The sequence below is a fragment of the Apostichopus japonicus genome, chromosome 18, assembly GCF_037975245.1.
Source record: "Apostichopus japonicus isolate 1M-3 chromosome 18, ASM3797524v1, whole genome shotgun sequence".
NCBI classification, from domain to species: Eukaryota; Metazoa; Echinodermata; class Holothuroidea; order Aspidochirotida; family Stichopodidae; genus Apostichopus; species Apostichopus japonicus.
Genome location: NC_092578.1, coordinates 191,134 through 203,753, shown reverse-complemented (window position 1 = coordinate 203,753; position 12,620 = coordinate 191,134). Strand labels below are relative to the sequence as shown.

Sequence of the window (12,620 nt, the reverse complement as noted above, 5' to 3'; positions counted from 1 at the left end):
CTGAATGGAGAACAATAGAGATAACGTGAATGTCCGCTAGAGATAATGTGACTGTCCACTGAATGAAAGACAGTAGTTGAGATATGGGTGGGACCTGAATGGAGAACAATAGAGATAACGTGAATGTCCGCTAGAGATAATGTGAGTGTCCACTGAATGTAAGTGCGCCCTCGAGGCTGCATATCGCTAGCAATTTCAGTGATTCTTACCCTTCGTTTTTCCACACATTTGGACTTTCACTCCGTTTCGGACTATTAACATCTTATTGTAAGTACTGTTCATGTACTTTTTGAGAGCCGTCAGTCATTTTAGGTTGGTAGATTTGTTTTAATTCTATTTCATCGTTTTATCATTTTTATTGGACATAGTTAACGGAGCCTATCACTTAGCCTATACTGTGCATTCTCATACAGCCTACATACATGCCTTTAACACACGTTGTTTAGTGCACTGCGCATGTGCTGTGTTCATGATACTTGTCATGATGGCAAGGCTGACTTACACCAGAGACGTGCTATTGAATCTAAGGAATAGCTCGGCTAATCCGATTGATCGACGGCCATTCACACCAACCGATTGGGACCGCCTGAAAGAATTAAACATTGCTCGGAAGACAAAGAGGGGATGTCGTGGTGGACTGCAATGCAGAAAATCCCCTATTCATACAGTTTTATCTCAAAGGGACCCAATGCGGAGACATTCTGTTCGTGGTGTGTCTTTTTACAATCTTACTTCTGTTCGGATTTTACTATCTCCAACGCTACGCGATGTAAACAAAACTGGCCCAAAGGCGTCGCTTGCCACATGGAACGCCGGTTCGATGAAGTCCAAGATATCCTCCATCACTGATCTCATTATTGAGGAAAAGTTTGATATTCTCACGATAACGGAATCCTGGCTGAACGGTGATCAACGGGATGATCGTACCATAGCGGACTTACAAAACGCCTTGCCTCATTTTAATATCCAACATCGTCCTCGTCAGCACAGGAAAGGTGGTGGTGTGTGTCTTTTATCTCATAAAGGATTCAGAGTCAATGCTAACACTGTTGATAACTACTGCTCATTCGAATACATGGACAGCAATTTCACCAGCCGGACATCTGCAGTGAGAATTCTCACTATTTACCGCCCGCCACCATCTCGAAAGAACAAGCTGACATGTAAATTATTCTTCGAGGAATTTTCATCTCTACTTGAGACCCTCGCGACACACCCCGGCTATATCGTCATAACTGGTGACTTTAACTTCCATGTGGATCATCCCTTAAACCAGGATGCTGCCTTCTTCTTGGAGTTGCTTGATTCAGCTGGATTCCAACAACACGTTGATGAACCGAATGGTACTCACCGTCACGGTCATACGCTGGACCTCATCATCTCACGGAAAACAACACCACTTGTCTCCCAGGTCTCTGTTCTCACTGGAATGCCCTCTGATCACTCTCCAGTTAAATGCGTTCTTAATATCACTCAACCGTCTGCTGTTAAGGTCGAGACGGACTCACGTAATTTGAAAGCAATTGATATTTCTGAGTTCAAGAGGGATATTGCTGATCTGACTCTTTCATCCGGGCCAATTTCTGATCTCGCGGAACGCTACGATACCGGTCTTCGTCACCTTCTGGATGAACATGCCCCTCTGAAGCACAGCACAATAACCCTCCGTCCGCACGTACCGTGGTATAGCGATGAGCTACAACAGGCTAAACAGCAAAGAAGGAGGCTGGAAAGAAGAATGATGAAATCTGGCTCAATGATCGACAGACAGTTGTACTTCGAGAAATGTGAGTTTTATCGTAATTTGCTCGACGGAGCCAAGCAAAATTATCATCGGGATCAAATCGAAAATTGCAGTGACCGGCAATTATTTCAGCTTATTGATCGCATGTGCAAACCATCTAGCTCTCATACCTTACCTGATCATGTCTCGGACGTATCACTTGCTGAGGAATTTGCTGCGTTCTTTAATGACAAAGTCCGCAATCTCCGTGACAAACTTGACAACCTTACGCCACCGGATATTTCTGTGAACGTGTCTGCTCATTGTGAAAGCACGTTTACTTCATTTGATCATGTGGACGATGAGAGAGTTCGGAAGCTCATAATGAAATCGCCTTCTTCGTCCTGTTCTCTGGACCCAATTCCTATGGACGTTCTAAAGTCTTGTTTGGATCTTCTGCTTCCACACATTACGAGCATCGTCAATTACTCACTTTCAACTGGAGTTATCCCGGAATCTTTGAAATCTGCTCAAGTTGTTCCCATTCTGAAGAAGACAAACTTGAATAAAAACAACCAACAGAATTACCGTCCGATTTCGAACCTGAAGTTCATCTTTAAGACTATAGAGCGAGCAGCCGCTGCCCAAATCAATGATTACCTCCAACGGGAGGGTTTGCATGCTCCGAAACAATCCGCGTACCGTAAGCACCACAGCACTGAGACAGCTATGCTTCGTATACAGAACGATCTCTTGGAAGCTGTCGATCATTGTCAAGAAGCTGTGCTGGTTTTATTGGATTTCTCTGCGGCCTTCGATACAATTGATCACGACATCATACTTGAACGTCTTCAGAACCGCTACGGTATTCTTGCCACAGCTCGGAAGTGGTTCGAATCCTATTTGAGGGGCCGCAGTTTTTCTGTAAATATAAGAGGAGCCCGCTCGATCCCGCGTAACCTCAATGACGGCGTGCCACAAGGCTCCGTACTGGGACCATCCATTTTCGCCATGTATGTTGCTCCACTTGGGGACATCGTCTCCGCTCATGGTATAGATTATATGTCCTACGCCGATGATACCCAACTGTATCTTACCTTAAGTCCTGGTAACCGTGAAATTTCGATATCTCGTCTGGAGTCCTGCATACGTGACATTAAGTCCTGGAGCATACAGAACAAGTTAATGTTCAATGACTCTAAAACAGAGGTCCTGCATATCTCTTCTAAATTCCTGAAGTTCCCAACATCACCTAAAATTGCAGTTGATGATTCATTCGTTGACACTGTATTGAAAGCTAAGAGCCTCGGAGTCATCGTTGATTGTAACCTCAACATGAAACATCATGTGAAGAACACCGCCTCGGCAGCTTCATTCGCATTATACAAGATCGGACAACTCGCCAAATACCTCGACCACAAATCTACCGAATGACTCGTCCATGCATTCATTACGTCCCGCTTGGACTACTGCAACAGCCTCCTGTACGGCATTCCATCGACTGAACTTTCCAAACTTCAGCTCATTCAGAACTCGGCCGCCCGTCTTGTCACACGTTCCAAGAAGCACGACCATATTACTCCAATCCTCCGTGATCTGCACTGGCTGCCCCTCCATCTTCGCATTCGTTACAAAGTTGCCCTTCTTGCCTTCAAAGCTATTCACGGTATGGCCCCTAGTTATCTGACGGACCTCGTCGCTTCCTACTCACCACAACGTCGTCTCCGCTCGTCGTCCGAAACCCTCCTTTGTCGTCCTCGCAGGTGCAACACTAGATTCTACGGAGACAGATGTTTCAGCGCTGCAGCTCCCGAAGTCTGGAACAATTTGCCTTGGGACCTTCGTGAAGCACCTCATCTTAACCGTTTTAAGAAAGATTTGAAAACTTACCTTTTTAGCTGTTTTTAACTGTCACAGTAGTTCCTTCTTTTTATTTGGTTACTAGTTTGCTTTTTAGCCTGTTTTATTTTTGTAGGTTACTATAGTCTTATCCTCTTAGCTGTTTTTTTCTGTATATTGTATTTCGCATCTTTTTGAGTTTGCATCTTTTGGTTTCTTAGCCTGGTTTATCTGTTTTTGACTTTCTTTTCACTGTACAGCGCTTCGAGATTTTTGGGAGGCGCTTTATAAGTAGTATTTATTATTATTATTATTATTATTAAAGACAGTAGATGATAATATGGGTGGGACCTGAATGGAGAACAATAGAGATAACGTGAATGTCCGCTAGAGATAATGTGAGTGTCCACTGAATGAAAGACAGTAGATGATAATATGGGTGGGACCTGAATGGAGAACAATAGAGATAACGTGAATGTCCGCTAGAGATAATGTGAGTGTCCACTGAATGAAAGACAGTAGATGAGATATGGGTGGGACCTGAATGGAGAACGATAGAGATAACGTGAATGTCCGCTAGAGATAATGTGAGTGTCCACTGAATAAAAGACAGTAGATGAGATATGGGTGGGACCTGAATGGAGAGCAATAGCGATAACGAGAATGTCCGCTAGAGATAATGTGTGTGTCCACTGAATGAAAGACAGTAGATGATAATATGGGTGGGACCTGAATGGAGAACGATAGAGATAACGTGAATGTCCGCTAGAGATAATGTGAGTGTCCACTGAATGAAAGACAGTAAATGAGATATGGGTGGGACCTGAATGGAGAGCAATAGCGATAACGTGAATGTCCGCTAGAGATAATGTGAGTGTCCACTGAATGAAAGACAGTAGATGATAATATGGGTGGGACCTGAATGGAGAACAATAGAGATAACGTGAATGTCCGCTAGAGATAATGTGAGTGTCCACTGAATGAAAGACAGTAGATGAGATATGGGTGGGACCTGAATGGAAACGATAGAGATAACGTGAATGTCCGCTAGAGATAATGTGAGTGTCCACTGAATGAAAGACAGTAAATGAGATATGGGTGGGACCTGAATGGAGAACAATAGAGATAACGTGAATGTCCGCTAGAGATAATGTGAGTGTCCACTGAATGAAAGACAGTAGATGATAATATGGGTGGGACCTGAATGGAGAACAATAGAGATAACGTGAATGTCCGCTAGAGATAATGTGAGTGTCCACTGAATGAAAGACAGTAGATGATAATATGGGTGGGACCTGAATGGAGAACAATAGAGATAACGTGAATGTCCGCTAGAGATAATGTGAGTGTCCACTGAATGAAAGACAGTAGATGATAATATGGGTGGGACCTGAATGGAGAACAATAGAGATAACGTGAATGTCAGCTAGAGATAATGTGAGTGTCCACTGAATGAAAGACAGTAGATGAGATATGGGTGGGACCTGAATGGAGAACGATAGAGATAACGTGAATGTCCGCTAGAGATAATGTGAGTGTCCACTGAATGAAAGACAGTAAATGAGATATGGGTGGGACCTGAATGGAGAGCAATAGCGATAACGAGAATGTCCGCTAGAGATAATGTGTGTGTCCACTGAATGAAAGACAGTAGATGAGATATGGGTGAGACCTGAATGGAGAGCAATAGAGATAACGTGAATGTCCGCTAGAGATAATGTGAGTGTCCACTGAATGAAAGACAGTAGATGAGATATGGGTGGGACCTGAATGGAGAACGATAGAGATAACGTGAATGTCCACTAGAGATAATGTGAGTGTCCACTGAATGAAAGACAGTAAATGAGATATGGGTGACACCTCTTTGAGTTATGCAGCAAGACTTAGTTTTCAAGACAAGGTGAAGAAAGTACCGACTTCCAGCCAATCAAGTTGCTATATTAGGTCACAAGATGAAAGTGACCAATCGCTGAACAAACACATCACTGTTCCTAGAAATCAATAAAGGCAAAGTTAATATGGCTAATCTGCATAATCATGATATTAGATGGAAAATCATATGGTAGAATTGTGATACAACACCATGATTGCCAGAGGTTTTGTACTTAGTTCAGTTAATACTTATTGCTAAATGAGCATTTAGCTATGAGTGCACTGTTATATCATACAACAGCTTCCCTTTCAAATATGTATGAGGGGTACAGAATGCAAGTTCACACTCAGCATGGTATACAATGTTGTGAAACATTTTGTCAGAGTTCCACATGTTTGGCTGGTAAAAATATCTTATAAAAATAAAGATTGATTTGGATTCTTGGGAGAACTCAAACTTGACAAAGATTTCTTTGATTCCTCATTATGTCATTCATGTTGTGATATCTAAACCCTCATATGGCAGATTATGTAAAATGGCTGGACTAAGAGACTACTTATATATCCAGGTCAACACTGACAGTGTCATAAATGATATCATGCCACAAACATACAAAAATAAACTTCAGTGTGTATATAAATTCAAATTTATTTGAACAATAGCATAGACATAGAAATGTAAGCTGGAAAATTAAGTAGTTGTTTCCACTGGTCCAAATTAATTAAAAAAAAGTCATATCTAGCTCAAGATCTGCAGATATGATTCATTAAGCCTGCATTTATACAGTTTGGACTGAACTACTACTCAAGTAGAAGTCTTCTATTTCTGTATGAGCTTCCTCTCAAAGTCAAATCAGGCAACGTTTACTAATATATGCCACAAAATCATCAAGTTCATTGATAATCTTATCTGGATGTTTGTTTTCCAGTTAGTTTTGCAAACCTAAAAGTTTCACAATTTTCTTGCTATCTTTTGTAATATTAAAATAAATCGTAAGGGGTGCTCAGAGGGCAAATATTCTTTGATACTTCAAATGGTGTGATTCTGCAAATTATGCTTTTGATGCTGTGAGCTAAATTTTGCTCTTTTGGCACACCATAACATTGTATCTACTCTGTCAAGATACTGCTGCTGTGGTAAAAGTTTCTAACTTTCTTTGGGAATTTCTCTTATATTTCCTCTGTTTCTATATTCCTGTACGGTGTTGTTGCATACATTTACTTTCATGGTTTTGGTGCAAAGATCCCCAAGCAAGAGAATTTTCAGAAGAACCATAGGTGGCAGTTCATCTGATGTGATCAGGAACGAGACTCGAAGCCTGCCGTCTAGAGGGAGCAATCACTCAAATGTAACCAAAAATAGGTTGGTACTATAGCCTTTGCTTCCTCAAGGAACATGTCTTCAAAGATTCAAAAAGGCATTGCAAATTCAGTTAAAGTTGAGCAATACAGTAAGTTTGTGATTGTCAGTGCTAACCACTGGAGTGGTTGAGACTGATATGGTAGCTAGATTGTAAAGTAGAAACTCTTGTCCAGTCTCGTCTTACCAGGATGAAGTTTACAGGCAAAAAACATGTTTATTTGGCAGTCACGCAGAAACCAAGCTGTTGAAAAGTACTTGGTTTACTTGTCTCTATCAAAGAAAGTCAATGGTAATACTACCTTGTGCGGGAACCTATAAGGCACCTTCACATCTAGTATTTGCTTCATAAATTTTGGTATTGTGTTTTTGCTTGAAAGGTACCTTTCAATTTAGTTTGTGTCCAAAACAATTCATATTTTAATTGTGCCTTGGTGTAACTAGCAGTGTGATGAGTGCTAAGGGAACCTTTCAAGTTAGCTTGTGTAAGGACAATTAGTATTTTGATTGTCCCTGAAAGATATTTAACAATTAAGCTGATGTTATAAACAGCTGGTATTGTGATTGTCCCTGAACGGTACCTTTCCCTTGGTGTTTGTTAGAAACAGTAAGTATTGTGTTTGCTTGCTATGTAGCATGTTTCCCCCTGAATGTTCTTAGTGACAGTTTTTTGCTTGTTGTGATCTTGATATATTTACATGCTATATTCTTTATTTATTCTCACTTACTCTTATTTCCTGCTCATTTTTGACAGGACTGCACATGCGGTTTATAACATTATATTCTGGCTTCTTTTGAAAGTGTCATTTCTTCCAGTATTTTATAACTTCTAACCAAGACCATTTCAAAATATATCTCCAAAATATACCGTAAACATTTGAAATACTGTCAAACTGCCCTGTTTAGGGCTTCATCTGGAGTTAAGAGTTACCAGGGTGTTTTGATTAGAAGAGGGTTAGGTCAAGTGACCATGGTAAAGTGACCATGGTCAAGTGATTGAGTGAGTGTTATCCAGGGAGAATATTCAAGTGATAGGAAGATTGCTTATAGTGGCCTTAGTGTGCTTAGGAAAGTGCTTGTTAGAGCTACCATGGTTATGTGATTGGGGAAAGTGTTAGTTCAATAGAGAGGCCATAGTGATGTGATTCACAGTATAATATCTGCTAGCAGTCCTGTCAAAGTTTATTTTGCATGAAGCGGTCAGTTTGGTTCTTTTTCTCTTTCCTTTTCAACTCCTGGTCTAGTCGAAAAAGCAAGCTTGGCAATAGTGAAGGCCCTACAACCAACTCGTTTAATGGAATTCAAAGGTATGAAAAGCTTTGAGGATCAAAGGCTTGCTATGCAAAGATAACCACTTGCATTCTGTGCAACTCTGTTGTACATAACTAGACAACACTAACAGAAGAAAACTTTTATTTGCTTGTGTTACATTAAGTAGCCAAATGATGTTACTGCTACCCTGCAAAAGTTGACTTATGTTATTTCAGTATCATTTTGTTGTGCAGTGTTATGCCAGGTTTGTTCTGTTTGAGTAAGCTAACAGTCGTGACATCAGTACCTGATGTTGGTTAAGGTAACAGTGTGACACAGTGCTTGATGTCTTTGGGTAAGGAAACAGTTGTGACGTTGATGTTTGGTTAAGGTAACAGTGTGGCACAGTGCTTGATGTCTTTGGGTAAGGTAACAGTTGTGACATAGATGTTCGGTTAAGGTAACAGTGTGACACAGTGCTTGATGTCTTTGGGTAAGGAAACAGTTGTGACATAGATGTTTGGTTAAGGTAACAGTGTGACACAGTGCTTGATGTCTTTGGGTAAGGAAACATTGTGACATTGATGTTTGGTTAAGGTAACAGTGTGACACAGTGCTTGATGTCTTTGGGTAAGGAAACAGTTGTGACATAGATGTTTGGTTAAGGTAACAGTGTGACACAGTGCTTGATGTCTTTTGGTAAGGACACAGTTGTGACATTGATGTTTGGTTAAGGTAACAGTGTGACACAGTGCTTGATGTCTTTGGGTAAGGAAACAGTTGTGACATAGATGTTTGGTTAAGGTAACAGTGTGACACAGTGCTTGATGTCTTTGGGTAAGGTAACAGTTGTGACATAGATGTTTGGTTAAGGTAACAGTGTGACACAGTGCTTGATGTCTTTTGGGTAAGGTGACAGTTGTGACATAGATGTTTGGTTAAGGTAACAGTGTGACTCAGTGCTTGATGTCTTTGGGTAAGGAAACAGTTGTGACATAGATGTTTTGTTAAGGTAACAGTGTGACACAGTGCTTGATGTCTTTGGGTAAGGACACAGTTGCGACATAGATGTTTGGTTAAGGTAACAGTGTCACACAGTGATTGATGTCTTTGGGTAAGGAAACAGTTGTGACATTGATGTTTGGTTAAGATAACAGTGTGACACAGTGCTTGATGTCTTTTGGTAAGGGAACAGTTGTGACATAGATGTTTGGTTAAGGTAACAGTGTGACTCAGTGCTTGATATCTTTGGGTAAGATAAGAGTTGTGACATTAGTGCCTCATGTTTAGTAAAGGTAAGGAGTTGTAACATTAGTGCCTGTCATTTGGTTAAGGTAACAGTTATGACATTGTGCTTAATGTTACAGGTAAGGTAACAATGCTAGCTAATCTTATTACACATGTAAAAACTGATGCAAAGGCCTGTTGGAAGCAAGTATATAGTGTCAATGTGGGGGGGGGGGGGCTGGACTAAGTAGGAAAATATTTAGAGTGACAGGTAAGCATTGATCAATAGTATGGTACTTTGCTAAGTAAGTTGGCATTGGTTAAAAGCATCTTATTGTAATGTAAAGAAATAAATCTTCCCAATAATAACCACTAGAATTGTAAAGTATTTGTTGTAGTAATAAGATAGGGATTTGACCTTACAAGTGGATTACATTTTGTAATTGGGTCTGCTAGTCATTGCTTTCATCTTGTGCAGGCATTTGGCCAAAATGAATGAATGCATTTGGCCAGTATTAATGACATATCTCTCTACTCTGTAGTTTAAAATCAAAGAGAAAAAAAAACTGCTACCGAACTGCTTATCTACTGCCAAAACCCATTATAGGTAAATATGTAAAAGGTAGAGGGCTTGATGGTTCCATCCTAGCAAGAACTCCCTCACAGACTAACTAGCTAAGATTAAACTGTGTACACATTCATTAAAAGAATAGCTCACAGGTTTGTAATGTTTATACTGGATGGCCAGATGGATTCAGAATAACACTGCATCAAACCCTTTACCCATCTGATTTACATGCTTGTTCTGTTCAAAGCTTTGGAGGCCTGTGATAATAACAACACTAGACCAAACCCTTTACTCATCTGATTTACATGCTTGTTCTGTTCAAAGCTTTGTGGGTGGGGGATAATAACAACACTAGACCAGACCCTTTACTCATCTGGTTTATATGCTTGTTCTGTTCAAAGCTTTGGAGGCCTGTGATAATAACAACACTAGACCAAACCATTTACTCATCTGATTTACATGCTTGTTCTGTTCAAAGCTTTGTGGGTGGGGGACAATAACAACACTAGACCAAACCCTTTACTCATCTGATTTACATGCTTGTTCTGTCAAAGCTTTGGGGTGGGGGATAATAACAACACTAGACCAAACCCTTTACTCATCTGATTTACATGCTTGTTCTGTTCAAAGCTTTGGGGGTGGGGGATAATAACAACACTAGACCAAACCCTTGGCTCATCTGATTTACATGTTTGTTCTGTCAAAGCTTTGGGGGTGGGGGATAATAACAACACTAGACCAAACCCTTTACTCATCTGATTTACATACTTGTTCTGTTCAAAGCTTTGGGGGTGGGGGATAATAACAACACTAGACCAAACCCTTTACTCATCTGATTTGCATACTTGTTCTGTTCAAAGCTTTGGGGGTGGGGGATAATAACAACACTAGACCAAACCCTTTACTCATCTGATTTACATGCTTGTTCTGTTCAAAGCTTTGGGGGTGGGGGATAATAACAACACTAGACCAAACCCTTTACTCATCTGATTTTCATGCTTGTTCTGTTCAAAGCTTTGTGGGTGGGGGATAATAACAACACTAGACCAAACCCTTTACTCATCTGATTGACATGCTTGTTCTGTTCAAAGCTTTGTGGGTGGGGGATAATAACAACACTAGACCAAACCCTTTACTCATCTGATTTACATGCTTGTTCTGTTCAAAGCTTTGGAGGCCTGTGATAATAACAACACTAGACCAAACCCTTTACTCATCTGATTTACATGCTTGTTCTGTTCAAAGCTTTGTGGGTGGGGGATAATAACAACACTAGACCAAACCCTTTACTCATCTGATTTGCATGCTTGTTCTGTTCAAAGCTTTGGGGGTGGGGGATAATAACAACACTAGACCAAACCCTTTACTCATCTGATTTACATGCCTGTTCTGTTCAAAGCTTTGGGGGTGGGGGATAATAACAACACTAGACCAAACCCTTTACTCATCTGATTTTCATGCTTGTTCTGTTCAAAGCTTTGTGGGTGGGGGATAATAACAACACTAGACCAAACCCTTTACTCATCTGATTTACATGCTTGTTCTGTTCAAAGCTTTGTGGGTGGGGGATAATAACAACACTAGACCAAACCCTTTACTCATCTGATTTACATGCTTGTTCTGTTCAAAGCTTTGTGGGTGGGGGATAATAACAACACTAGACCAAACCCTTTACTCATCTGATTTTCATGCTTGTTCTGTTCAAAGCTTTGTGGGTGGGGGACAATAACAACACTAGACCAAACCCTTTACTCATCTGATTTACATGCTTGTTCTGTTCAAAGCTTTGGAGGCCTGTGATAATAACAACACTAGACCAAACCCTTTACTCATCTGATTTACATACTTGTTCTGTTCAAAGCTTTGTGGGTGGGGGATAATAACAACACTAGACCAAACCCTTTGCTCATCTGATTTACATGCTTGTTCTGTTCAAAGCTTTGGGGGTGGGGGATAATAACAACACTAGACCAAACCCTTTACTCATCTGATTTGCATGCTTGTCCTGTTCAAAGCTTTGGGGGTGGGGGATAATAACAACACTAGACCAAACCCTTTACTCATCTGATTTACATGTTTGTTCTGTTCAAAGCTTTGGAGGCCTGTGATAATAACAACACTAGACCAAACCCTTTACTCATCTGATTTACATGCTTGTTCTGTTCAAAGCTTTGGAGGCCTGTGATAATAACAACACTAGACCAAACCCTTTACTCATCTGATTTACATACTTGTTCTGTTCAAAGCTTTGTGGGTGGGGGATAATAACAACACTAGACCAAACCCTTTGCTCATCTGATTTACATGCTTGTTCTGTTCAAAGCTTTGGGGGTGGGGGATAATAACAACACTAGACCAAACCCTTTACTCATCTGATTTGCATGCTTGTCCTGTTCAAAGCTTTGGGGGTGGGGATAATAACAACACTAGACCAAACCCTTTACTCATCTGATTTACATGTTTGTTCTGTCAAAGCTTTGGGGGTAGGGGATAATAACAACACTAGACCAAACCCTTTACTCATCTGATTTACATACTTGTTCTGTTCAAAGCTTTGGGGGTGGGGGATAATAACAACACTAGACCAAACCCTTTACTCATCTGATTTACATGTTTGTTCTGTCAAAGCTTTGGGGGTGGGGGATAATAACAACACTAGACCAAACCCTTTACTCATCTGATTTACATGCTTGTTTTGTTTTAAAAGCTTTTGGGTACAGGGGATAAATAAGACTACATCAAAGCCTTTACTCATCTAATTTTCATTTCTCAAGATTGAA

At 40.6% G+C, this 12,620-nt stretch overlaps 1 protein-coding gene across 4 annotated transcripts in view; it reads left to right on the top strand.

Annotated features, from left to right (window-relative positions):
* LOC139958378 (tyrosine-protein phosphatase non-receptor type 4-like) overlaps window positions 1–12,620 on the top strand; it is a 94,573-nt gene that overhangs the window by 42,535 nt on the left and 39,418 nt on the right. The window contains exons 12-13 of one of the 4 annotated variants that reach the window (XM_071955393.1): window positions 6,678–6,797; window positions 8,039–8,101. The exons of 1 other annotated variant lie outside the window; for it this stretch is intronic. In XM_071955393.1, the coding sequence (XP_071811494.1) occupies window positions 6,678–6,797; window positions 8,039–8,101 (183 nt within the window). The remainder of the gene's footprint in view (window positions 1–6,677; window positions 6,798–8,038; window positions 8,102–12,620) is intronic. 2 more of the 4 variants (XM_071955395.1, XM_071955394.1) reach the window with 2 other exon arrangements.